At 59.9% G+C, this 27,016-nt stretch overlaps 1 protein-coding gene across 4 annotated transcripts; it reads left to right on the plus strand.

The window, feature by feature from the left end:
* Positions 1-436: 436 nt before the first annotated feature.
* On the plus strand, positions 437-27,016 carry FBXL18 (F-box and leucine rich repeat protein 18). Of its 4 annotated transcripts, none has more exons than XM_024577036.4 (6): positions 460-594; positions 4,596-4,739; positions 5,614-5,829; positions 7,446-8,989; positions 14,647-14,865; positions 22,992-27,016. In XM_024577036.4, the coding sequence occupies exons 3-6, from the start codon at positions 5,617-5,619 to the stop codon at positions 23,146-23,148; spliced, it is 2,133 nt and encodes a 710-aa protein (XP_024432804.2). In that variant the 5' UTR covers positions 460-594; positions 4,596-4,739; positions 5,614-5,616; the 3' UTR covers positions 23,149-27,016. The 4 variants fall into 4 exon arrangements, with proteins under 4 accessions (XP_024432803.2, XP_024432804.2, XP_045041015.2 ...); XM_045185080.3 differs by having other exon boundaries at positions 4,596-4,722; XM_024577035.3 differs by lacking the exon at positions 4,596-4,739 and having other exon boundaries at positions 437-594.

Genomic DNA, 27,016 nt, shown 5'->3' on the forward strand with positions numbered 1-27,016 from the left:
AAACTGACGCTTGTCGGGTAAGATAGATATGAACGGTCAGTATTCGAACACGTCTTCCGGCCTGGAATCACACAAGGGACACAGAGGCTGGAATCATTCAGAACCCCCTGCCAGGGGCTGGTGCCCGCCTTCACTCAGGCATTCATCATTCAGCTTGTATTCTGAGCAGACACACAGCGCTAGGGGTTGGGGGTACGGCAGTAACATGGAAACATTGTGCCTGCCTTCATGAGACTTCACTTTCGCTGCACTTTCCCACAGGGCACGAGCCACGCGTGGCTATTTAAAGTCATGAAAGTCAGGAGATGGGTGGACCCCCTGGGGCCCTCCAACCCGCACTCCAAGCCTTAGCCGAGCCAGGTCGGCAGCGCCGCACCCAACATGGCGGCCGCTCAGGGCAAGCCGGCGGGCTAGCGGAAGTGCGTAAGAGGGCGCCGGAAGTGATTGGATGCCCCGCCCCCTGCCGGGGTCTCTGTGGAGCCGCGGACGCTCCTGCTTTGAGCATCTCTGGTCCGCTAGGCTTGAGGCCCTGGGGCTGCGGCTCCCGCCGCCGCCGCGGTTCGGTCCCACCTCGACATGGCCAGCTCCGGAGAGGTACGGCGGGCGCCTCTCTCCGATCTAGTCCCTGCCCGGCGGCGTCGGCCCCGCTCGGTCTTTCCCACCCCGGCTCCGGTTCCTCTGCATCCTTTTCATTCTGTTCCGTCCTTCCTGTCGGACCCCGGCCCCGCTTGGTCCTTTCCACCCCGACCCTGCCGTCGGCCGGCCTTGGTCTTTCCTGTCCCCGCCCTGAACTCGGCCTCGCGCATTCTTTCCCATCCTGACCCTGGCCTTGCCCCATCCTGCCCTCCAGGCCTTCGCTCTGGTCTCCGAAGGCACAAGCTCTGTCCCCGTTCGGGTGTCCAGGCCTTTCCCAGCCCCGCATTCCTGACCGCCAGAGTTCTTCCCCGCCTCCCCGCCCCGTTTCCAGGCTCCTGCAGGCCTCACAGGCACTTTCCCCGTGCCCCCACGGATTCTCCCCTACCCCCTACCGCCTCTCATCCCATCCTTAGTCTCTTGAGTGCTCAGTATTAAGTCTAGCCCACTTTCCTTTGGGCCTACTTGTGTGACTTGGCGGGTAGAAAGGGAAAGCCATTTCAGCTGGGGGACTTAGGAGTTACCCAGAATTCCTTCTCCAACGCTCCACAAATCTGGGTCCAATGGACAACCCACCGACTGTAAAAGTATTGCAAGGTATTTTCTCCGCAGACCAGGATATGGGGAATCTGGACCCGGACTAGTGTCTTCCCTTCTGTTGCTCCCCGCCTACCTTTACGTGCACCTGTGTTTATATCCAGTCATGCGCGACTGGACTGGGAGCACACTTCCTGACTTAGGGCTTTGCCTAGGCATGGGGGACAGGAGAGGATGGGGCTGGGGTATGTGGAAGGTAGGCGGGAGTAGCTGACAGCTCCCCTAACTTTGAAGTGAACTCCGCTCAGAAGCGGCTCCCGCGGCTCCCCGATTGAGGGGGCGGGTGTGGGGCCCGCCGCAGACTGGCGGAGGATGGAAGGGCAGGGAAACTGCAGCTCCCTGAGGCGGAGCCCTAGGATAGCCTGGCTGTGGTAGCAGATCTGGTTAGTGGTGTGTTCTTGAGGACGTACTGCGGGGGGAGTGTCTGCCGTCTGGTACCTTGGTCTTGTGGGGTCCTGGCACAAAGGCCTCCTCTTCCCTGTTCCTTGAAGCACAGGTCGGGGACCTGCTCAGTGAGGCCTCCTGTTGCATTGTGGGTGAGAGGAGAGAGAGGAGTTTCGTTCCACCGTGGAAGTGGAGATCAAGGTCCCTTTTTCTTGGGTGTTATAATTTAAAAAATATATATATTTTATTTATTTTTAGAGGGGAAGGGAGGAAGAGAGAGAAACATCACTGTGTGGTTGCCTCTCACTCGCCCCCTACTGGGGACTTGGCCGCAACCCAGGCATGCGCCCTGACTGGGAATCAAACTGGCGACCCTTTGCTTGGCAGTGGAGTGCTCAATCCACTGCGCCACCCCAGCCAGGACGTAACACCCCATTTTTAAAGCGTACAACTCAGTGGCTTTAAAAAACGTATTCATACCCTGGCTGGTGGCTCAGTTGTTTGGAGTGTCCTCCCGTACACCAAAAAGTTGTGAGTTGCATCCCCTGTCAGGGCACCTGCCTTGGGCTGCAGGTTCAATCCCTGGTCGGTGGGCGTGTGAGAGGCGACTGATTGATGTTTCTCTCTCACGTCGATGTTTGTCGCTCTCTTTCCCTTTCTCTCTAAAACCAATAAACACATTCTTGGGTGAGGATTAAAGGAAAAAAAGGAAATTAGCTTAAAAAAAAAAAAATATATATATATAGTCACAGGGTTGTGTACCCATCCTCATAATCTGATTCCAGAATGGTGTGTTCTGATTTTGAAAGTCACTGCTGGTATTATTATTATTGTTATTATTATTATTATTGAGAGAGAGAAACAGCAATTTGCTGTCATCTATGTACGTATTCATTGGCTGCTTCTTGCATGTGCCCTGACCGGGGATCTAGCCTGCAACCTTGGCCTGTGGGGACAATGCTCTGACCACCTGAGCTGCCCAGCTAGGGCCAATTATTGCTGATTTTGTTATTATTTTTTAAATTATTTTTGCTGATTTATTTTTAGAGAGAGGGGAAGGGAGGGAAAAAGGGAGAGAAACACTGATGTTAGGGAGAAACATTGACTGGTGGCCTCTTGCACGCCCCCAGCTGGGGACCAGGGCCGCAACCCAGGCTTGTGCCCAGGAATCAAACCTGCAACCTTTTGGTTTGCAGGATGATGCCCAACCCCCTGAGCCACGCCAGCCAGGGCGGTCATTGCTGGTTGTAAAGCTCCATGCCCAGGATTCCTCCCAGGGTTTCTGAGGAGCAGAGCTCCATCTCTGATAGCACTTCAAAGGATTCTGAAGCAGGTGGTTCGTTGACTCGCCTGGTTCAGTGCCTCTTTCTCTCGGGTGTTAAAAAATGATCCCTGCCCTGCCCTCAGTGGATTGAGCACGGGCCTGCGAACCAAAGGGTTGCCAGTTTGATTCCCAGTCAGGGCACATGCCTGAGTTGCAGGCCAGGTCCCCAGTAGGGGGTGCGTGAATCACAACCACACGTTGATGTTCCTCTCCCCCTCTTTCTCCTTCCCTTCCCTTCCCCTCTCTCTATCTATAGATAAATCAATAACATCTAAAAAAAAAAAAAAAGAGAGAGAGAGAGATCCCTGTTCAGGAGCCCCCCCCCACCTAGCGAGGGGATAAATGCGCAAGCAAACCATTACAGTCATCTCAGGACACTGGGGTCTGGACTGGGAGGAGGGGACGGGGCGCAGACGAGGTGGGGAGGGGCAGGGGTGGTGGTGAAGTGTGTCTGGGGGATACCTGGAGGGCTTCGCTGAGGAGGGAGCATTTGGGCTGAAGTTCCACGACCGAGGGGAGCGAGGAGACCTGTTCCCAGAGTGGCTCCTCGTTCTTCAGGCTGGCCCAGCGTTAGGGGGCACGGTGTGGGCCAGAGGTCATCTCTGGGATGTGCTGAGACTGGATGGAGGGAACTGTGACTCAGTTCCTTTTTTTTTTTTTTTTAATTCTTGTAATTTCTAGGAGGTTTTAAGAGAAATTTATTAGTATAACTGGAAATTATGCGATTTGGAATTTTCTAGTGTTTTGCCCTATGTTCTCATCACTCTGTGGTGGTGTTCTTTGGTAAATCTGCAGCTTGGGGATCGGGAAGGGTCCACCTCAGGCCCCCCGCCTGGTCCCTAGGTCCCCTAGGTGCCGGAGCCCTATTTGCCAGCTTGCCTGCTGAAGGTTGTCCCCAGTCGAGCCTCTCGCTGGAGATGGAGTCGTTAGGTCTAGGGCTGGGTCTGGGAATCTGATTTTTAACAGGTGCCTGGGTGAGATCTCAGGTGATCGGGTCTGGGAAATTTCTAAGAAAACTCACTTATGGCCCAAAACATTGGACCCAGAAGCCGGCCAGCCAGGGCAGCTGTGGCCTTGGGTCTGAGGGCCGCCTCCTGCCCCTGTGAGCAGTGGGGGCAGGAGGTGGGACCAAGGGCGGGTCCAGTGGAAGGAGGGAGTGAGGGCAGGCCTAGTGAGGAGGCTGCTGCCTCCAGGAAGAAAAGAAGGTGCTGCTGAGCAGGCTGGACTGATTCCCAGAAACCCTTTCCTGGCCTGGCAAGGGCTTGGCAGGGGCAGGGCCTGTGAGGACAGGGTGGAACCCCACAGTGCCTGCCTTGGGGTGCAGACAAGCGTGCAGTCTTCCTCCCCAGACTTCATGGTTTCCACAGCGGCCGCAGGGCTTTCCAAGCGTCAGTGCTTCCATCCATGGAAATATGTGCAGAAAACGCAGGCTGGAGGAGGGTTTTGTTGGCAGAGTCGCTGGAACCGGCAGTAGAGAGGATTCGGGCCCTCTCCTGGGTGTGGTCGGAGAGGTGCCCCCTCTGATGTTTTATTAGAGGCAGGAGGGTCCCTCTGGGGAGGTGTTGGGGAGACACAGACTCCTTCCACTGTGTGCTCCCCTTAAAGCATCCAAATTCCCTTGGCCTTGACTTGGGGATTTCTTGTCACACTGACCTAGGTGGGGCCCCTCTCTCCTGGTTGCGCGCCTCAAAAAGGCATTGACCAGTAGCGCGAAAGGTACCTGCAGAAGCACAAAGAAGTGTGTGGGCATCGGGTCGGAGGTTCCGACCCGAGTTTCTAACCAGGTGTGTGACAGGTGGAGGTAAGTGGAGCGGGCCTGTGATTTATTACTGATCTTAACGTTCAGAAATGCTGCCGGTCTAGTTGGCGCTGTTTCTTGTTTGTGAGGGCTTCACAGTTTCGCTCGCAGCGGCGGGCCCTCTGGTGTTACTGGCCAACAGTGACAGGGCTGTCCCCATCCCACACGGCTCTGAGGGTTGTGCGCAGTGACGCATTTACCCGTCACACCAGCCCTGTGAGGGGCCCTGTTTCTGTCCCCAAGTATTGTTGTTTCTTTTCTTTTTGTTTAAAGATTTTTTGGAAAAGATTTTATTTATTTATTTTTAGGGAGAGGGGAAGAGAAGGAGAAAGAGAGGGAGAGAAACATCTGCGTGTTTGCCTCTCATGCGTCCCTCACTGGGGAACCTGGCCTGCAACCCAGGCACGTGCCCTGAGTGGGAATCGAACTGGCAACCCTTGGATCGCAGGCCGGCACTCAGTCCACTGAGCCACACCAGCCAGGGCTTATTGTTGTTTCTTGATAGAATTCTCCTCCCCAAGGGTTACAGTACAGCTTGACATTTGGGGCAGAGTGGGAAGGCAGCAGGTGTCCCCAGCGAAGAACCTTGGCCAGTGGCCCTAAGTTGAATCCGAAACACGCCAGGCTTGACCAAAGTCTTTAGCAGGAAAAATCACTTTGAAGTTAAAAAAAAAACAAAAAACGTGCAATTGCATTTCGAGTCTCTTGCTTGTGAGGAGAGGTCCTGGTGTGTGGGCCGCGACAGGCTCCTAGAGTGTCCTGGGCTCGTGCTCTGCCGTTGAGGCTTCTGGTAAAATGAACTCTCCCTGGCTGGGGAGACCGGGCTGAAGGCTGCCCTTGGGGATCCCATGGGAATTTGGTGCCCCCCTATTTTCAGGACATGTCCAATGATGGCGATGCACCCCCTGCAGCGGCCGAGGTGGCGGCCAGTGCCCACCTGCTGGGCTTCTCTGACGAGATCCTCCTGCACATCCTGAGCCACATCCCCAGCACAGACCTGGTAGTGAATGTCCGGCGCACCTGCCGGAAGCTCGCGGAGCTCTGCCTGGACAAGAGCCTCACCCACACCGTGCTGCTGCAGAAGGACTACGAGGTGAGGCGTGGACATGGGTGTGGCCTGGGGCACAGCTGAGGTGCAGAGGGGTGCCGTGCAGCTCATGACAGGTGGCAGTTGCTCAGACTCCTGACTGGGACAGCCTCCAAGACACCTGTGTGACAAAAACTGGGGGCTGAAAAGTACAGGGAGCGTGGCACCTGGGGGGAGGGTGCAGGTACCGTGGACGTTGTTCTGCAGGGCCTTGGGCTAAGAGGGCGCCTTAGCTCTACAGCCGGCTCCGTGACAGGTGTGGGGAGGGGAGGCACCTCTGACATCCCACCAGCAGGGTGCCTGCTGTCTGCTCGTTCTGAGTCCTCGTCAGCTCTCGGTGGTGTCAGTTTTTTAAGCTTTAGCCGTTCTGCTGGGCGGGACATGGTATCTCCCTGTGGTGTTCACTTGCGTTTCTCTGACCAAGGCTCTTGTCGATTGATTATGTCTCCATCAGCTGTGTGGGCCATCCGTAGAGCTTTTCAGAAGGGGTCATGCAGGGCCTTTGCCCGTTTACCGCTGTCTCTCTTCCTCTCAGAGAGTTACAAGGGTTCTGCATGTGTTCTGGATGCGAACCCTTTGTCAGACGCACGCATTACGAGTGTGTTCTCTCATAGTCTGGGGCTTGCCGTTTCATTTTCTTAACATTGAATTTGGCAGAGCATCATTCTGTAATTTTGGTGAAGTACAGGTGTCCCCATTTTGCTAAACTTTTGAATTTATGCTCTTTGTATTCTATTGAAAAAATCCTTGTGACCTGGCTGGTGTGGCTCAGTGGATTGAGCCCTGGCCTGCAAACTGAAAGGTTGCCGGTTCGATTCCCACACAAGGGCACATGCCTGGGTTGCAGGCCAGCTCGAGCAAGAGGCAACCAAACATTGATATTTCTCTCCCTCTCGTTCTCCCTCCCTTCCTCTCTGTCTAAAAATAAATAAATAAAATCTTTAAAAAATAAATACAAATTTTGATTTATTGATTTGAGAGAGTGAGAGAGAAGTGTTGATTTGTTGTTCCACTTATTTATGTATGCATTGGTTGATTCTTGTATGTGCCCTGACAGGGGATTGAACCTGCGACCTCGGGATGATACTCTAACCAATTGAGCTGCCCGGCCAGGGTTAGAACTCTATTCCTTTCTATGACTGAATAGTTGTATGGGTGGACCTCATTTGTTCTTTATTCTTCTGTGGGTGGACACTTGGGTTGCCCCCACCCTTTGGACCATTGTGGAGGATGCCGCTATGAGCACGGGTGTGCGAGTGCATGTCTGAGTCCGGCTTTCGGTTTCCGTGGGTGTGCACCCCGGGGCGGGATTGTGGGGTCACCACTGCTGGTGACTCTGTGTGCAGTTTTTGGGGAACCGCCACCCTTCCTACCGCAGCTGCACCGTTTTACGTCCCCGCCGCTGGGGACTCTTGACTGTTGCTTGGAGGTAAGTGTGTGGGGAGGAAGAGGAGGCGCCAGCTCTCCCCGGAGTGTCCCCTCTGCCAGAGGGTGGGGCCTTTGCAGGTCCTTGTGGGCCCTGATGGTCTGGGGTGAGGGTGACTTGAGGGGTGACGGTGAGGGTGGCACCTGGGTGTCTTCAGCCCCTCCCCTTCCTGTCCCCACCCTGTCCTGTCCTGCAGGCAAGTGAGGACAAGGTGAAGCAGCTGGTAAAGGAGATCGGCCGGGAGATCCAGCAGCTCAACATGGCTGGCTGCTACTGGCTGTCAGGCTCCACCGTCGAGCATGTGGCCCGCTGCCGCAGCCTGGTGAAGGTGAACCTCTCCGGCTGCCACCTGACCTCCCTGCGTCTCTCCAAGATGCTGTCGGCCCTGCAGCACCTGCGCTCCCTGGCCATCGACGTGAGCCCCGGCTTTGACGCCAGCCAGCTGAGCGGTGAGTGCAAGGCCACGCTGAGCCGCGTGCGAGAGCTCAAGCAGACGCTGTTCACGCCCTCGTACGGTGTGGTGCCCTGCTGCACCAGCCTCGAGAAGCTGCTGCTCTACTTCGAGATCCTGGACCGCACGCGCGAGGGCGCCATCCTCTCGGGCCAGCTCATGGTGGGCCAGAGCAACGTGCCGCATTACCAGAGCCTGCGGGTCTTCTACGCCCGCCTGGCGCCCGGCTACATCAACCAGGAGGTGGTGCGGCTCTACCTGGCTGTGCTCAGCGACCGCACACCTGAGAACCTGCACGCCTTCCTCATCTCTGTGCCCGGCAGCTTTGCCGAGAGCGGGGCCACCAAGAACCTGCTGGACTCCATGGCCCGCAACGTCGCGCTGGACGCCCTGCAGCTGCCCAAGTCCTGGCTCAACGGCTCGTCCCTTCTCCAGCACATGAAGTTCAACAATCCCTTTTATTTCAGCTTCAGCCGGTGCACCCTGTCCGGTGGCCATCTGCTCCAGCGTGTCATCAACGGTGGCAAGGACCTCCGCAGCCTGGCAAGCCTGAACCTCAGCGGCTGCGTCCACTGCCTGTCCCCGGATTCCCTGCTGCGCAAGGCGGAGGACGACATTGACAGCAGCATTTTGGAGACACTGGTGGCGGCTTGCTGCAACCTGCGGCACCTCAACCTCTCGGCTGCCCACCACCACAGCTCCGAGGGCCCGGGCAGGCACCTGTGCCAGCTGCTGGCCCGGCTGTGCCACCTGCGCTCCCTGTCCCTGCCGGTCTGCTCCGTGGCCGACTCTGCGCCGTGGGCCGACTGCAAGCCCGCCCAGCCCGCCATGCACGCTGTGCCCTGCGGCTTTGGCAAGAAGGTCCGTATTGGCGTGCAGACGTGTCCCAGCCCCTTCTCAGGGCAGGCAGGCCCCCAGCCGTCCTCTGTGTTCTGGTCTCTGCTGAAGAACCTGCCCTTTCTGGAACGCCTCGAGCTGATCGGGTCCAACTTCTCCTCTGCCATGCCACGCAACGAGCCTGCCATCCGCAACTCCCTCCCGCCCTGCAGCCGGGCGCAGAATGTTGGGGACTCGGAGGTGGCCGCCATCGGCCAGCTGGCCTTCCTGAGGCACCTGACACTGGCGCAGCTGCCCAGCATCCTGACGGGCTCTGGACTGGTCAGCATCGGCCTGCAGTGCCAGCAGCTGCAGTCCCTCTCGCTGGCCAACCTGGGCATGATGGGGAAGGTGGTCTACATGTCCGCCCTCTCGGACATGCTGAAGCACTGCAGGCGGCTGAAGGACCTCAGGTGAGGGCCTGGCAGCTCCTCTGCGGCCTCGACTGGCTCTCTGGGGCCTGGAGGCGGCAGAGGGAGAGAGCAGGGCCCTTCATTGGCAAGCATTGGCAGGCCTGCCGGGCACCTGCCCATATGAGCCGGACGCAGACCTGCCCTCCAGGAGCCGAGAGTCTGGGGTCGGAGCCTGAGCAGGGACTCTGGGCAGTGCGGGGCCTCGGGTCGCTGCAGTCGGCAGGGTCAGGGAGCCGGGCAGGTGTGCGGGAGCTGTGATGCTGAGCACCTGCCTCGTCCTCGTGATGGGCTTTCAGAGTGGCTGTGCCACTGTGGATGGAGTCTCCCACCCACCCTGGCACCAGGAGCGGGTCCGGCCTCCAGTTGGGGAAGGCCCCTTTGCCTCCCACCTGGAATGAGGACAGAGGAGATGGAGAGGGGGGCTCAGAGGTGGGGGACCACACTCTGCTGAGAGGTGATGGCAGTCCCCTCTGGGGCAGGTGGCAGGGCTGATCCAAAGTGAGAGGGGCACAGCCTGCAGCCTCAGAGAACCCACCCCAGGCCCTTACCGTGGGGCCACTGTCACGCCGGGGCCCCCCTGAGTCACGCTGTGGACTGGCGGGTGTTCTCATGAGGGCCTGGCGTTGAAAGGGTAAGCCTTTGTTACCTTGAGACGTAGTTGAAAATCTTGGTAGATCTGGTCTTGGGAAATTGCATTATTTCCCAGCAACTTCCCATAACGGGGTGGTGGCAGCAGACCTGGGCTCTGCGAGGGCTTGGGGCTGGGGACAAGCGGTGGTGGGTCTTGGATCAGTTAGCTGGTGTCTATGAGAGGCTGTAGGCAGAAGGCCATGGGGATGTGATACTGTCCCCACAAGGAACGGTCAGTGCTTGCTTTGTGCTCTGGGCCAGAGCCAAGGGCTTTCAGGCACTGTCTGACTTGAGCCCCATGACGTTGGCCCTTTGATGAGGCAGAGGCAGCCTGAGGCAGGAGCTGAGATTCAGGATTTGCTTGGGGCAGTCTAGCTCCAGAACTTGACCTTAGCCCTTGAGGCATGGGAAATGGAGACCAGCATATCCTTTGCAGACCTCTCCCCCACTTAGAAGATTTCCCATGACAGGAAGCAAGCCAGATCTGGGCTGGAGCCTCCCAGAGCTCCTCTGCTGGGCTGCACCCCCCACCCCCGAGCCCCCGGCAAGCCCAGCACATCCAGCCCTGGCCTTCCGAAGGGCGGAGCAGGTCGAGGGAGCCCCAGTGTTTTCCTGCCACGTTGGATCAATGTGCCCTGGGTAACAAAAGCCGCCATCTTGCTCCCCATGCTTGCCTCGCATCCAGAGCGTTTATAGTGCCTGCTGCCTACAGAGCCCCCCCCCCCCCTCCCCGGGGGACGGCAGAGCGCCGAGGCCCCAGCTCTCCTGGGCTGCAGAGCTGGGCTTGTGGTGCTGGGCATGCACCAGGGCTCTTCAGAGCTGCTTTGCCCGGTGCAGTGGGGCACGGGGGTGGCCTCCAAGCTGGTCCAGCGTCCCCGGGCCTCTCACCCTCCAGAGGGACCTGGGTGGAGGAAGGTCCCATGGGACAGGAGCTATGGCAGGGTCCTGGGGTCAGATAGCCTGGGTCATCCTGGGGCTGCGTGTGCCCGGCTCCTTCATCTGTGAGGTGGGACTTAGGGCTAAAGGAGCTCCTCCTGAGAGGGCGTGTGGGGTAGGGTGCGGCACCCGTGATGCGCGGCCTAGTTCCTCATCCCCTCAAACGTGCAAGCGCCTGTCACGGCAGGTGCTGTTCCAGGACCTGGGACACTGAACAAAATAGCGACCCTTGTGGGGCTTGCGTTTTCATGGGGAAAACAGCTGAGCACTGAGTGTAGGAACTGAAAGTGCGCAGCATGGCAGAGGCTGACGGCGCCGGGGTGCAGGTGGCGTGGGGAGAGGGCGGCACGTGCGGGGCCGGCAGTCGAGGCAGATTCTGTGAAGGAGGCGAGAGCTGAGCGAGGGCTTCGAGGAGTTGAGTTAGCAAAGCAGAACCAGGGGAGAGCATGCTCCAGACCGTTTGGTCACAGCACACCAGCTGGCAGTGTCCACAAGCCACAGGGCAACCTACCTGTAAACGAATTCAAGTGACACGAAATCCAGCCCCTCAATTCTTCAGCGACATTGGCCATGTTTCAGGTGCTCAGTAACCACATTGTGAGTGGCCAGGTGTCGGACAGAGCGCGTGCGGAAGGAACGTCATTAAGCACAGGAAGTTCTGGATGGAGCTGAGTTAGCACAGGGTGGGAGGCTGGCGAGCCGGTCTTCCAGGCGCAGCAGGGGCCTGTGATGCTGGCTGTGCTTCCAGGGGGAAGGGCAGGTTACTAGGCTGTTGAAGAAAACCAGGGGGCCAGGGGAGGGGGCTGCAGGGGCAGACGGAGATGGGGCGAAAGGCAGGGTGGCAGAAATGGCCGGATTTTGACTTTCCAGAGAATTTGCTGATTGATCAGATGTTTGGGGTGAGGGGGTGGTGAGGGTGGGCCAGGGAGGCCGTGTGGGGTGGGTATGCATGTGCCCATGTGAGCTCGAGACACTCTGGACCCCGTGGGGGAGCCGGCTGCCAGCCAGCACGTGGGACTGGAGAGACCACAGACGGGGGACAGGAACTGGTCAGGAGGAGGAGGAAGACGAACCAGCACAGGTGACCGAGCTGTAGCCATAGGGAGGGAGGAGGTGGGTGGAGAGGGCAGGTGTTCCAGAAGCTACAGAAGGAGGCGGTAGTGGCAGCTGCTGTTGGGTTGAACCATCAAGGTCGTGATGGTGCTTCTCCTGTGCATACAGGTGGTGACACCTTTTCAGCAACCCCATGAGGGTAGCCGTTATTGAGCCATTTTGCAGATGAGGAAGGTGAGGCCCAGAGAGTTAATGAACTTGCCTGGGTGACACAACTGGTTGGTGGGTATTGAGTGGGGTAGTGCAGCGCATTTAGTGGTTGCCGAGTGGCTTCCCTGGCTTGGGATGGGATTCTCGTGGTCCAGGTCTTCCCCAGGGGCGGGGCCGTGTGTGCGGCCTGAGTTACATGGCTGGGGAGGCGTGCTGGACTGGGATAGACGGCTTTTGTGGGCCGCCTAAGAACCCGACCACAGCTCATAATGGCCTCTCTGTGCACGCCGGCTGCTGGGAACCACGTCTGATCGGGGCTGAGTACTGCCTGTTCAGAACAAACTCTGGTTTTTCCTAAATGCGGCCAATGGCCCCCTCACTCTGGATCCCTGCCTTCTTCGGGGAGGCTGGAGTGAAGGGAGCAGGTGCTACCTGCAGTGTGGGCAGGAGCCGCAGCCCCGGGGGGTGGGGGGTGTTCTGCACTCAGCAGAGGCCGGTGCGCACAGGCAACTCTTGCACTTTCCGGGGGGTGTTCCTGAGGTGGCGGCCCTTGGGATCCCAAGCCGTCTGCTGCCACTGCTGTCCCCACCAGGGAGGACCATGGGTTTGAGCTTTTTGTAGCTAGCCTGAGCTGGGAGCTGCCTCCGTGCAGCCAGGGCTGCTCCTGTGGGGAGGTGGTGCGGGGTCTCGCCACTGTGCTGGGGCCTCTCTGGCTGTAGATCTGTGGCTTGCCTCGGCAGCCACAGGGTTATAAGTTGGACAGAGAAGGACACTGTCCTTCCTCAGACTGATGAAGCCCTGCCTTGTGGAGCAGGAAGGGAGGAGCATTGCCCTGAGTCACCCTAGGCTGCCCGTGACCTGGAATCAGGGAGGCATCTGGGCGGATGCGAGAGAGACGTTCGGAGCCAGGCCCCAGGGCTGTCCCAAGACCACTCTAGAGGCCTGGGTGCTGCTGGGCGGGCCAAGAGCGGGGTGGGCAGAGGAGGGGGTGCAGCCCGAGCCCTGCCTGTGCCCACAGAGCCTCAGGGAAACCGAGTCACCCCTCCGGGAGTGGGGTGCGTGTCCAGATCCTTCCTGGTTGGGAGGCTGGGGCAGAGCTGGTAGGGAGACGGGCTGCAGGCCCCCCTAGGCGGAGTCAGTCATGGGGGACACCTTTTCCTTATCCTCTGCGCTCACCACAGACCCTGAAGATCACTCCAGGTCCCTTCTGCCAGTCCACTGAGGGGACAGGTAGGGTGGACATGCAGCCCCGCCTGTCAGACAGTGGGAATGGACGGGGCACTCCCGCAGGCTTGCCCACCTGAGCACCTGTGACAGGTGGCTTCCTTTGGGGTGGGAGGATCTGGACGTGGCTGGGTAGTTGAAAACACATTTTAAAATGTGTTTGTACACAGCACACGTCTGCCTAGCTGGTTTGGAACCCAGGAGGTTGGAGTGAGGTCTCCTAGGTAGCACAGACCTGCATCGCCACCTAGTGACGGAGGTGCAGGCCTGTCCCTTCTCGTGGGCCTGCCTTCTCCTGGGGGCAAGGAGGCGCTCCCTGTAGGTTGTTTCAGAAGTTGTTTTTAACAGAACCAAATAGCATGTCCACTTGCTCACTGCCCCGGCCCTGTAGAGCGAGGGCGCTTCCTTTCTCTCTGCCAGGTGAGCCTGCGGCTTGTGCTGTGCTGTGCTGTGCTCAGGGCTCAGTCCCAGCTCTTTCGGGTGCAGCTCATTCAGGGGGCCCAGGGACAGGCTCATGCTCCATGGGGGATGTCCTGTTGCCAGCTGTGGCTGCCCGGGCGGCCCTGCTGGGGGCTCCCCTCCTGCACACCTGGGGCTGTAGGCAGGAGGCGACACTTGGCTTCTCATAGTCACCCAAGAAGCACCCGCGTTTCTCCCACAGCCATGGCGTCAGGAGCTTGCTAGAACTACTTACGTTGTATTAAAACCCCATCCGAGCCCAGTAGCTCCCAGACAGCAGGGCTCAGAATAGAGGGCGCTGGTGCGGGGGCGCCTGTTGGGCCACTGTTCCGATGACCTGTTCCCGCAGACGCGATTTTGGAACCCCTTCCCTGCCGTGTGGCCCATCAGTGTGCCTGGGTGGTGGGCCAGCGGAGACCAGTGCCAGGCCTGTGCAGCTCCTGTGGGGGTTCGGGGACTGCTCCTTCCTTACCTGTGTCCTGGTTGGGTTGGGATCTCTGTGTGTGGCTGCGTTCAGAGAACTTGGGCTCTCCCTCCCCCTGGGGATTTGGGGGGCCTGGACAGGGACTTCCTGTCCCCAGGGCAGGTCGGCTTCTTCTTGGGGTGGTGCAGGCATTTCCTGCCCACACTGGAAGCCTCTCCTTTCATGATGAGAGCTCACCGCTGCAGACCTTGCAGGGGTGTGCCAGGGTGTTGCCAGCCTGGCCCCCTCAGCTTGTGCTGAGAGACAGGCTTTGTGGGGCTCCTTGTGGGTGTGCCATGCAGATGGAGGGCTTACCTGGGGATCGGGGGTGTCTGCATTGTGGGCAGGGCCATGGCCAGGAGAGACATAGTCCCGGGTCTGACACAGACTTTCTGCCAGGAGTGATTTGCACAGTGCCGGGGCCTTGGGCAGGCAGGGGAGGTGCTGCATGGATTTGTTGACCGGCCTTGGGGAACAGAGAACGTGGAGGGAAGAGAACAGTATCACTGTGGCCTGCGGCAGTGTCCCTACAGTGGGGTTTGCCGCCTGGCCAGCGCTGTCTGGTGCTGGGTGTCGGGGCCTGGCTGCTGGCTAGGGAGGGCTGGGTCCCTGCTATGCTCAGGGCCCAAGACCCAGAGGCCCTGCCCACCGTGTGAGACTCACACGCCCTCTCTCCCCGCAGGCTGGAGCAGCCCTACTTTAGCGCCAACGCCCAGTTCTTCCAGGCGCTGAGCCAGTGCTCTGCGCTGCAGCGCCTGTGCCTGGTCTCCCGCAGCGGCACCCTGCAGCCTGAGGCTGTGCTGGCCTTCATGGCCCGCTGCCTGCATGTCGTCGTGTGCCACATGTTCACGGGCGAGTCCCTGGCCACCTGCAAGAGCCTGCAGCAGACCCTCCTCCGAAGGTGAGTGGGCGGGGCCAGGCAGAGCCTCTGGTGCCAGGAGGCCTCCGCCAGCAACCATCCCATCCCTGTGGGGTCCTGAGTGCCGTTCCTCCCCCAGGCTCCCTCAAGTGCCCCACAGCTCTTTCCTGGAGTTAAAGACCACCGGGCAAAGGGTGGTTTCTGTCCGCTGCAGGGCCTCCTCTCCTTGAGTTCTCTCTGCCACGGGGTTGAATTTCTACAGTCGAAACCCCTCACCCACAGTGGCCGAAGTATTCCTCATCTTCCAGCGGCCCGAGACGTCACCTCCTGGTTCCCACAGTGCAGTCTCGAGAATGGGGGAACAATGCATTGTGGGTAGTCAGCCTTGGACCTCTGGATTGGCTCAGTTTCCCCACAGTCCTCCTGTTCTAGGATTCCGTGCAGGGCCCTCTTCGGTCTCAGTGGTCACATTTCCTTCGTCTCCAGTCCGTGACCGTCCCTGGTCTTTCCTGGTCTCTCATGACCCTGACATCACAGAGCACCGGTGTTTGGTGGAATGTCAGTCAGTGCGGCTGTGCCTGATGTTTTTTGGTCAGAAGACCACAGAGGTGACTCTGCGTCTGTCTCACTGCAGCATGTCAGGGATATACGTATCCTCAGGTCTTGTCGCTGGTGGGTAAGGTCATGTCTGCCAGGTGTCTCTAACGTGAAATCACAGTCGCTCCTTTTCTGATGGACGAACATGTGTGGTGAGGCCACTCAAGAGTCCTCAGATGCCCCATTCCTCATCGGACCGGGCCCACCAACCCCAGCATCCCCCTGGGGCCCGGTCACAGTGCTGCTCTGGCATCTGCCTAGGGACGCTTTGCTGTTTCTGTCATTTCTCTGTGTGGGTTAACGGGGCCTTTGCTGGGGGACAGACCCGTCCCCTTTCCCCCTCTACTTATGTGTTCCCTGGACTATTTCCTTGTGGGACGTGGCCTCGTGGACGCCTCCCTTCTCTCTCACGGCTCATGCCGGTGCTCGGGCTGTCCCAGGTGTGGCCGTGGGCTTGCACCCTGGGTCCCGTGCCCTTCCAACCTGCCTGTCCTTTCTGAGCACCTTCCTACTTCCTGTCACCACGAGGTATTTCTCCTACCCCAGCCCTGGGATTAACACTGGTTCTTTGTGTGGGGGAGGAGTATTTAGAAGTCAAGATGGGGTGTTAGGTGTGCTCGCTGCTCCTGGAGGCATCATCGCCTCCAGGCCCCCTCGTGGACAGAGCAGGAAATTGGCTGATGTACCCCCCCACACACACCGGTGTTTGCCTCCATGTCATCCGTCTGCATTTATGTGGGAAATGAGCTCATACTGACACCTCTGATTCCAGCCCAGCCTCCCAGCTTCCTCGCAGCCTGCCCTTCCTGTCTCGTAACGCTTCCCCCCAGCTGCGTGCAGCCTGGCCCTGGTGTCCACACAGTCCTATTGGACACCTGAGGCTGTTTCAGAGCTGCTGACCCAGCTCTGGGAGCAGGGTAATACTCGAGCTTGCTCTTTGTCGCAGCCTCCCCGCCTCCAGGCAGAGTACCACGCTCCCAGGTTCTCAGGGTTGCTCCTTGCTCCCCGCCTCCACCAGTGTGGCCACGCCACTCATCCCTAATGCGGCCAGGGTCGTTTGTTCCTAGGCACCACTGTTCTGTGTCCACCCCCATCCTGTTTGGTTCAGTCCTTTGTGTTTGGGTGTGCGAAGTCAGCCCTGTAGGAGGGGTGCTGGGGGAAGTCTGCCCCTCGCCCTCCGCCGTCCCAGCCCCCGCCCCAGACTCCCCGGTCTCCCTGGCCTCCCTGGCCTCACAGGCTCTGACACCCTTTCTTTCTGTGTGGCTTTTGCACAGAGGAGCACACACAGGACCATCTCCTCCATGCTTCTCAGGTGTGCGTTGCTTTTTCACTTAGTGAGATGTCTTGGAATCCCCCTGTATCAGTGCGTACAGCCCTCGCTCTTCATGGTGGTAAGATGTGCTGAACAAAGTTACTTTACTGGTCTGAAGGGTCCAGGACAGCGGCATTTAAGCCCACGCGCTGTTGTGCAGCGTCGCCACCGTCCACTGCAGCTCGTCCTCCCACCGTCCACTGCAGCACGTTCTCATCTTCTTGGACTGAGACCCTGCCCCACAAAGCACCCACCCCCGCCTGCTCCCCAGCCCCTGGGAGCCTCTATCCACTTTCTCTTCCTAGGAAGTGACACAAAGACCTTTGCCTTCCAAATTTTTTGCATCTCTGCCCTGTGTTCAGATTTGGTAGCAGGGGCTCCTTGGATGGTGGTGGGTAAAGGTGGTGGATTTAAGAACAACTGTCTTCTCTGGGGGCTGGGTTCCCCTCCTGCTCTCCACGGGGGACTGTGTGGCAGGTGGGTGCCCTCTTGCCTGCTGTCCTGCACAGCCGGGCCCAGCTGCCCAGTGAGGGTGTCCATCCTGGAGTCGGAGTGGGGGCTGAGGGGAGCCCCCAGAACTGGAGTGTGGGCCAGGGGGAGGGCTTCCTGGAGAGAACTTGACCTGAGCAGGGTGGGCGGCGGCACCCGGATACCTCTCCTGAGGAGGTGCCGCGATGCCCAAGGGAGGGTGGATGGTGGGCGCCCCCATTGTGGCATGGCCAAGGGGGTCGCTGCCTCCTCCTCCCGCTTTCTGTCGCCACTGGTGGGGGAGGTGACAGTGTGGAGACCCGGCCGTTCCCAAAATCCGAGATGAGCCGTCAGCTGGGTCTCCAGAACCACAGGGGCTGCGGGATGGGCTGTGTCCTTGTGGTTTGCCAGTGGGTTTCCCCAGAGAAACCCTCAATGAGGTTTTCTCTGCCCTGGCTGTAAAACTAGTATGTGTTTACAATGTTTCTAAAAATGCAGACTCTGTATCAAGCCATTTTTTTTTAAAGAACAATTATTTTTTTTTAAACAACTCTTTTATTTATTTGTTTGTTTGTTTGTTTTTAGAGAGAGGGGAAGGGAGGGAGAAAGAGAGAGAAATATCAATGTGTGGTTGCCTCTCATGTGGCTCCCACTGGGGACCTGGCCTGCAACCCAGGCATGTGCCCTGACTGGGAATCGAACCGACAACCCTTTGGTTTGCAGGCCACGCTCAATTCACTGAGCTATAGCAGCCAGGGCTCATCAAGCCATTTTTAAGTGAAGGCCCCCCCGCGGCCCTAGCAGCTGGCGGTCCCTGTGGCCGAAGGCCAGGGTGGAGCTCTTACACAGTCCCGTCTGATTTTTCTGATTTAACGCTCATCGTGGATTCCTTGTGTCGATAAATAAAGCTCCAGACCATCTTTTTAAGTGCCGTTTGGTACCCATTGTGCAGGGTCATGGCAGCTTCTGTGGCCGGCATGGCTGACTGCTGGGTGCTCAGTGGTCAGAGGGCTGGCTTCGGTACAGGCTGGACAGCTCCCAGCACGTGGGCTTCAGGAACCAGGGCGCAGGCAGGGAGTGCGGCTGCTCCGCCCAGTGCTCCCCCCTCTGCCTGCCCTCTGCCCGTTGAGGGGGCTTTCTCCGGTTGGGGGTGTGGCAGTGAGCACGCCTCGGTCCAGTTCTGTGGCCCTCATGTGTGCTCCTGCAGCAAACCCAGGTTCCGGGGCCTGCTTACTCCCCTGCCCTCAGTGCCCCATCTGTGAGGGCACCATGTACTGCCTGGAAAAAGCCCTGAGAGGGGTGTTCCAGTAGCCCCGTGTGCAGATGGGGTAGTGAGGCTCCGTGAGATGACAGTGCAGCCAGGACCCCAGCACTGGATGGATGAGGGGGGAAGGGCACCCACACCCTCCAGGGGGCTGTGCTGGGTGCCGTGTGGGGCTGTCCCCTGACCCCTACCTGCTGAACGAGGCTCACGGGCTGCAGGACCCTGTGTTCAGCAGGGCTGCGTCCACACCTGGGTCTGCTGGCAGTCCAGGCCTCTTTGTGCACATCTGCGCGGATGTCTTCCTGGAGGCCTCCACTGTGGGGCAGCCCCCCCCATGGGTCTTTCCCCGCCAGGAGGCAGTGTGGCTCCAGGGGAACATCTGCCTAGACAGGATGGGCTGGCCTTTCTGCCACTCTGTGCCTTGGGGTCCCCGCTGCTTTTCTGCGAGTCCCCAGCAGGTGGCACCGTGGCTCACGGTAACCTGCACTCAACCCCAGCACTTGGGTTTGTCCCCTCTAGCCATTGGGCCACCAGGTGGAGAGCTCGAAGCGCTAAAGACCAGACTTCCCCCTCGCATCTTCTGATGCCCCTCTTTTCTCACCCTTTCCCTGCCTCGAGCTCCGAGTTACTGAACTGGAGCAGTGCCCGGTGCCTGACTGTTCCCTCACTCACCTGCCCGCTCACCTGCCTCTCTTTCCCTGTGACTCAGCCAGCAGGGCCGGTGTCCCGTCTGCAGCTCTCCTGCTGGAGAAGGTGTCAGCTGGGTCATTGACATCCTCTTTTAGAGAGAGGGGATGGGAGGGAGGAAGGGAGGGGAAAGGAAACATCGACGTGAGAGAGAAACATTGGTTGCCTCTTGTACCCTGGCCCACAACCCGGGCATGTGCCCTGAATGGGAACTGAGCTGTCGACCTTTGGGTTCGCAGGCTGGCGTTCAGTCCACTGAGCCACCTAGCCAGGGCGATAATTGCTTCGTGTTGCCGGGGCCTTTGCAGGTCCGGCAGTGGACCTGGGTCTGGGCCCCCAGCTCTCGAAGTGCTGGGCTCAGGTGGCTGCTTCCCCAGTTGTAAGGCGAGTTCGAGACAGGCCGGGCTTTCGAGAAGGGTTGAGAACACCCCCAACGCCCGTCAGGAGGGGGCTGGGGAAGCAATGGGGAGGGCTCTAGGCGGTGGGATGGCATGCAGCCGGTGAGCGACGAGGCCACGCTGACGTCCTTGGAGGGAGAGTCTTGTGGAAAAGCCAGGTGTGTTTAGAAGCAACAGCAGGGTGCAAGTGTTTCTTTCCTTCAGTGCACGTATGGTCCTAGGGGATTCACGAAACCTGTGCTGTCACCCTGGAGAGGCACAGGGGCGTCTGTTAGAAGGGGAAGGGACGAAGCCCCGTGGACCCCAAGCCGACTCCCCTGCATTCCAGTCCTTGGGAAGGCAGGCTGTCGATGGGCCTCTCCGTGCTGTAGCCTCCAACTCAGGCCACCGGTTCCCATGGCCAGGGCCCTCGGCTTTGTGTTCTTGTTCCTGGGAGACACTACAGCAGGCTGACAGCAGCCAGCCCAGAGTGAGCATTTCAACCCTGGGTCCTTCCGGCTCCGTCCTCTGTGCGGGGACAGGAGCAGCCCATTGCCCTCCTTGGTCTCGAGGCCGGTTTGTCAGGCAGAACTGGGGTCTGGGTGAGCCCTGGTGGGCGCTGCCTCTGCAGGCAGTGTGGGTTCCGTGCGCCTTTGGTGGATGTTCCTCGTCAGCTCCAGGGTGGCTGATCCTTGGCCACTGTCTGCCTCGGTGCTTCTTGAATGTAGTTGTTGTAGTGCAAGTGACTTTTATAAAGTATCTTATTACTGTGGCTGTTGTGTAAGGCCTTTATTTGGTGGGGAGAAGTTGTCAACTTCGATTTTGTTTCTAGTTTCCCAGGTGAAGACGCAAACCCAGCAGGTGTTTCTTAGGTAGAAGAGTCTTTCCTGCTCCCTGGGACTCTCGGAGCAGGCCTCAGGGGCCGAGCCTTTCAGGGCCCTCCATTGCGGCTGCCCTCCCACCACTGTGCATGGTGGAGTGAGTTCGATGAGTCTCAGACTCTCTCTTTGAAAGCCCCTGCGATGCCCTCGGACCCTCCTCGAGGGGTCGGCCTTTCTTCCCACCCACTGCACGACCCTGGGGGAGCTGCTCCTCAGGGTCTCCTCTTGCCCCTCGCTGTCCCCTCTCGCTGCCTCTCCTGGGAGCCAGGCAGTGAGCTCTCGGGTGCTGGCTTTCAGAATCAGACATCAGCCCCTGTGTGTAGGCTCTTTGCCCAGTCCCTGTGGATTCTGCCTCTGTGGTCCTGAGGGGACAGCCCAGTGGGAACAGTTCCAGGGAGGCCAGGGCTCCCACCCAGTGCAAGTCCTGCCCCAGCCAAGGGCAGAGCTGGGCCTGGGGAGTGCCACAGGGCTTCTCAGTGGGAGGGATCTGTCGTCTCACAGGCCTGGCCTTTGTCCTCCAGGCCAGAGGCTGTTGGAGATGTGATTGATTAGCCCCGGGCAGGGGAAAGGTCTTGAGGCGAGCTGTCCTGCCTGCAGTAACCAGCCCAGCCCGGCTTCTAGACCAGGGTGGCCGGAAGGAGTTGCGTTTTATTTCATTGGATCTATTTACTTAAACCCCAAACTACGTTGAGTCATACGAGAGAACGTTATGACATGTATGCAGGGTACACGAGCTACACGGAGCACATGGGTCGAGCACACCCCCGCCCGGCCAAGAACTCACCTCGACCCTGCCCTGGGAAGCGAGGGATTTCTTTCTCTGCATTTGCCGTCTTCCTCACTTAGTGCAGGCTTTCCTCCGGGCAAGGCCCACCCCTCCGTGGGGACGGTGTGGGTCCAGCCGACAGTGTGGTGGGCTCCCGGGGGGCCAGGGAGGGACTTCACAGAGAAAGGGGACGGGGGCGTGCTCCTGGAGGGTTGTCTCAGTCCAGGCCAGGCCCATGGGGACTGAGGCGAGACCCTCAGAGGGCCGTGGGTTTCGTTCTGGAGGAGCCCCCTCCTGCCACCGCCCTTCTGCACAGGCTCCTGCACCTGGACAGCTGCTGCCGCCGCCACCCCGAGCCGCTGGGGCTGTGTGGAGGAGGGGCCCGCAGCCGCTGCATTCCTGGCTTTTGCTGAGAAATCCATCCCCTTTAGCAAACTGACAGCTTGTTGCAGCCCTGGGTGGGAGGGCGGGCGGGAGGCAGGCAGGCAGGCAGGCAGGTGAGGCGCCTTTGCACGCACACCCCACATCTGAGACTGTTTTGTCTCCAGTCAAGGCAGTGGCACAGTGGGTGTGCAGGCAAGGACTGGCCTGCGGGGCTCACGGTCACAGACAGCGCTGCCCTCGAGCAAAACGAGGGCAGAACAAGAAAAGCACCGTGCACAGAACGGGAGGCGTTTCCTCAGCATCTTTATGGCCCAAACATCAAGTTTTATGAGTGCTTTCCTGGCATCTACTCGACCGGAGTCGTTAATCCAGCGCTGGGGCCGTGGGGGAAGGGCTGCGGGGGGCGACAGAGGACCAGGTCTCCTCCTCCCCTTACGCAGGCCCTGGGTAGGGACGCACTTTACTTTTGGCAAGTGCCCAGGTTCCCTATCCTGCGGCATGTCCCTGCCTTCTTGCCGGCCCAGACCCGAGGGACAGATGGTTTCCCTGTGACTAGAGTCACTCTGCGCTCTGGGTGTCTTGTCTTGTCCCTTGGGGTGGACCGCGTCTCCTTTCTCCTTGAGCTCCCGTGGCACTTTGCTTTGTGTCCAGGCTGCTGCACGAGGGCCAGTCCCAGTCTGACAGGGAGGGAGGGGCCCCACTCCACTGGTGACTGGCTGATGGACAGGGGCCTGGGCGTCTCCTCCCCAAGCACTGCTTCCTCAGGTAGGAAGGGGTCACTGGCGGCTGCGTGGGGTCTCAGGGAGGGGCACGGAGCAGCTCGTCTGTCACCGCCTAGCACAGCACTCGGCCTGGCCGAGTTCCTGTGGAGGCTGTCTACGTCTGCTTGTGCTCTTCGTCCACAGCACAGCGGGCCTGTGGGCGCAGCAGCGGGGAGTCGATCTGGCAGCCGCTCGTCACATGTGCAGACGGTGGCTCCTGACTCCCAGCAACTGCCTTGGTCTCCTCCCCTGGCAGACTGGCTGCCTCACCTGACTTGGGAGTCCACACCCTTCCAGGGCTGCCTGTGGGGTTTAGTCCTGTCCCTTCTCTCCGACCCACTGTGGGTGCTGGCCTTGGTTCTGCAGCTCCTGGGGTGCTGCCCCCAACCCCCAAGCCCGCCCCCCCCGCCAGTGCTCAGGAACACAGGGGCTATTCTGACCCATTCTGCTTGCACTCCCTGGCCTGGCGCTCAGTGGGGGCCCAGACAGCAGCGTGACGGCACCCCCACAGGCGGGCTCCCTCTCTCTGCCTTGGGGCCTCTTCTCCAGCCCCAGTGGGAAGGGCCCGGTGCACCTCTGCATGGGCCGTGGGCGAGGGGTCTGGCAGGTGCACGGCGCCCGCAGGTCGGGCAGGTGGCCTTGGGGCCCGCTAACGGCTTCCTGTGCTTCAGTTTCCAGGCTGAGCGGCCTGCGCTGAACGTCGTCATCTTCCCCCTGCTCCACGAGGGCCTGACTGATGTCATCCGGGACGTCCCCATGGTGCACCTGGACGAGATCACCTTGTTTAAAAGCAGAGTGGCCGAGGAGCCGCCAAACCTGTGGTGGTGAGGGGATGGCCAGCACCAGGCGGAGCCCCTTCTGGGCCGAGCCCCCCGCCCCCTGCCTGGGCCACCTCTGATGCCCACCGCCTGTCCGCAGAGCTCCGGCTTGCCTGCCAGAGACCGGGACCCCTGGGTGGGTTACAAGAGGAAAGGAGGCCTCTCCCTAGCCACCTGGCCCCCACCCGGCCCCCTGGGGCTTCTGATGCTTCCTCTTGCTTTCCCTGGTGAGGACCCCTCGCTCAGCGAACTGTGGGTGGCGATTGTGTGAGGAGGGCAGGCAGGGCGAGCTGGCGTCAGCCTCTCTCAGGCCTGGCTGCAGGGGTTTTTGAACTGAGTTGCAGACCGTGATGCCTTGGCTCCCTGGGGCTCTGGCCAGGTCCCCAGAGCGCCGTGTGGCCCGTGCTGCCCCTCACTTCAACCCCCAAGAGTGTCCATTTGCTCATGTGTCCCTGGCCACCTGCCACCGGGCTGCGTGGAGGGTGGCCTGAGGCCCAGGGCTGGGGGTGGCTGTGCGTGTGGGTGGGCACGCTCCCCTGTGAGATACGCGGCCCCCTCCAGTCCGCGGTGCTGCAGTGAGGAGCTCGCAAGTCTCGTGGCTGCAGATGTGGGGCTCTCCTTCCCGGTGAGACACGGGTTCACCCAGCTGTGTCTCCAGTGTTTCCCACCAGCTGACGTCAGTGCTTGGCAGGGGCCCCTGGGGCTGGGATTGCTGGGCAGCGCCCAGGGAGAGGGGCTCCCCCGCGGCCTCAGCTCCCTGCGAGGGTCTGTGTTTCTGGGGAAGCAGATGTGCGGCTGCATGACGGGGCCGTGAGAGGGTGTTCAAGGCCGGAGCAGTGACTGGCTGCCCTGTTTCGGGCAGCTCACTCAGCACTTTAGAAACCCTGCAGAGCCGCTCCAGGGCCCAGGGTCTCCCCGCTTGCCCAGCCACAGCCCCTGCCTTCTCAGCCTCAAGGCCCTCCCACACTGGGCATCGCTGGGTGGCTCCCCACGCTGGGCCTGGCTCACGCCGCCCTCTCCCTCTGGGCTGGGGATGTAGAACCCACAAGGCCCTGCTCACGTCCTGCTGCCCTGCTGGTCCTCGACCCTCCATCTTCCTACTCTGTTTCCATGGTGACGGTGGCCCCATTCCATGTAGCTAATCCTGCAGTTGATGTGTTGTTAAAGCACCAGGGACCTGGCCCCTTGGCATCACTTGCATGCCCTTCCCTGAGGTTGAGAAGGGCACCCTGTTCTGCAACCCTCGCCCCGGGGGTGCAGGCTGCCAGTGTTCTGCTTCCTAAGAGCAGCCTGTCCAGCCGGCTACCAGCAGCTCTGGCTTGGCACTGCCCTGACCAAGTGGACGGCGTGTTTACGCAGGTGCAGCCGGGCGAGCGCTTCGCCCTGTCCCCCGGTTTTCCTGCCATCTTCTGAGTGCAGGGTGCCCCCCCCCATCCTGGGCTGCAGCTGGGGGCTCTCTGTCTCCAGGTGAGTGCCCCCCAGCAGCCACACTCAGATCTGCAGCCTTCACATTCGTGGGCCTGACCCCGCAGCCCAGTCCTGTCCCTTCCTGGCCTCGAAGGCTGCAGGACAGGCTCTCCTGGGCCCTGAGAGGCAGGGCTCACGTCCCTGTGTGGGGCCTTGCAGCTGTAGATGGGGGTCTGAGAGGCAGGAGCACCGCACTCCCCAATGTCTGGGCTTTTCTCTCAGGTGGCACCTGGAGACCACCAGGTGAGGGTGATGAGGAAGGGTGGGATGTGGGCGTCTCTCGGACCCCCAGGGGCCAGGCCGTCCCCACCCTCGGCCCCAGGTGGCTCTGAGTGTCCTCTCTTTTCATCCAGAGTCCCCCGGGAAGTAATCCAGAGGCTGTGGTTTGAGCTCTTGCCTGATGGGCTGCCCGGGTGAGCGTGCACTTCTACCTGGTAGCGTCATTTATGCCAACGAACAGCTGGGAGGGGCGTGGGCTGCGTCGGGAAGCAGGAGACCTGTGCTCAGTGTCCCCCGCAGCCATCCTTTTACTGAGAGCAAGACGTTCCGCCGCGCCTGCACCCGAGACAGGATCCACCAGATGTTAATAATGTGCTTATTCTCTCTAAGTGCCATTTTGGCACCAGTGTTAATTGCAATTTATATTCTGCAGCATCTACGCTGGGAAGAGAACCCACCATAATGGTCCCTAGTCGGCAGAGCCAGGCTGTTAGGCGGCGGACCATATGCTGCCTGCTGAGAGGGGCCTGGTCAGCACTGGCGCGTGCGTGTGTCTGCACACACCTGTGCTCAGCTCTGCGTGTGATTGAGTGCACTTGTGCACACTCGTTTGTGTGTGGTGTGAGGGAGAGGGGATGAGGAAGGAGAGGTCAGCATTTATCCCTGTGTTAAAAGAGAGACCCCTGCCCTCCCCACGGCCACCCTCCTGCCCTTGGCCCCAGCCTGCAGGTGTTCCCAGGGAGAGATGCAGAGGCCGCAGGCCCCTTCCTGCCCTCTGTGGCTTTGCTCATTTCCCTGGGCACTTACCTCTGCTCCAAGCCAAGGAGGCCTAGTGGGAACACTCCACTCTTTCATTCGATGGAGACTTTTCTCCCTTCCTCTCGGCTGCCCTTCCACACACTGAGCAGACTTGGGCTCCGAGCCCCTTCCCTCCAGGCCTCCAAGGGCGGCCCACGTGTGTGGTGGGAGGGCGCTCTCTCTGGCCAGGTCTGTGAATACCCTGGCTGGGGGGGCGGGGGCAGGGGCAGCTCTGCAGGGCTGGACACTGAGGGCCACACTCCCTAGGCTGCAGGGACAGAGCGTGGAGGCCTGGGCTGGAAAAGTGGAGTGGGGGAACGGGGCCTCAGGAGGGTCTGAGAGTGGAGCACGCAGTCCGCTTGTGCCCGCGGCCCTCTGGTCCGTGCCAAGGAGGCCCCTGCCCAGTGGACGTCCCAGGCCTCAGTGGCACCGGGGCAGCGGCAACCTCCTGCTGCCTTTTTTTGCCGCGTTATTTGCTCCTTTAGGATTTGAAAATCGCTCAGACTTTTTAAGAAAAGAACGAGAAATCATTGGTGAGGATGCTGACGTGTGGCCGTTGGCAGTGGGTCCCAGCGGTTTCAGCTGTAAAACCCGAATGAAGGAGCTGTGGGTGGGAGGTGGGCACCGGGAGGCCTGTGGGCTTGCTCGAGCCCCTCCCCGCACTGCCAGGAAAGGGGCAGGATTGTGCGGGAGAGGCCAGGGTGCCCCTGTGGTGGTCACCGGTCCCATTTGCACTGGGGACGCAGGGTTCTAGTTGGAAATGTCCAGGGTCTACTGGGCACACTGAGCACTTAGCTACAGGAATAGAAAAACAAGTGTGGTCTCACACAGGCCGACCGAATGGGTGACCCCGCATTCTGAAGTTCTTCCCCCCGCACTGCAGGGTGGGGCTCCGTGTCACTACCATGGGGGCAGGGTGCTTCACACCGCACTTTTGACCGGGGGCCTGGGGACGTGGTGACCTCAGGCTGCTCCTCGGCCACGCTCAGTCACGGAACCGAGGCCAGGGCCTGGAAGGGCGGGTTCGGGGAGGCGAGGCTGCTGTGCTCACCTGTGGCGGGTGTGTGTGGGTTCCTGCAGGTGCGTGTGTGACGCCTGGCACACTAGCTGCCTCCCTGGCTGTGGCCCCTCGCCCCCCGCCAACTCTGACGGAAACAGCTGAGCCCAGCATGTTTCTAGTGGGGCGGGGTTAGTCTCTGGGGGTCTCACGGTTCGTGTGTGCGACCGGGTACTAAATGACAAGATGTGTGTCACCTGCCTTGTGACGACAGACCTTGTCCATCTGGCGATGCCTGCTCCTGAGTTTTGTGTTCAAACCACATCTTGAATGGGTATTTTCATGTGAATTTGTGGCATGTGAAAAGTTTCCAATAAAGTGGACTTGATTTAGAAAA

This window comes from Desmodus rotundus, chromosome 6, assembly GCF_022682495.2.
Source record: "Desmodus rotundus isolate HL8 chromosome 6, HLdesRot8A.1, whole genome shotgun sequence".
NCBI classification, from domain to species: Eukaryota; Metazoa; Chordata; class Mammalia; order Chiroptera; family Phyllostomidae; genus Desmodus; species Desmodus rotundus.

Coding starts and splice junctions, on each gene's coding strand:
- FBXL18 (XM_024577035.3), top strand. Junction 5,830..7,445: donor TGCTGCAGAAGGACTACGAG/GTGAGGCGTGGA, acceptor CCTGTCCTGCAG/GCAAGTGAGGACAAGGTGAA. Junction 14,866..22,991: donor CAGCAGACCCTCCTCCGAAG/GTGAGTGGGCGG, acceptor CCTGTGCTTCAG/TTTCCAGGCTGAGCGGCCTG.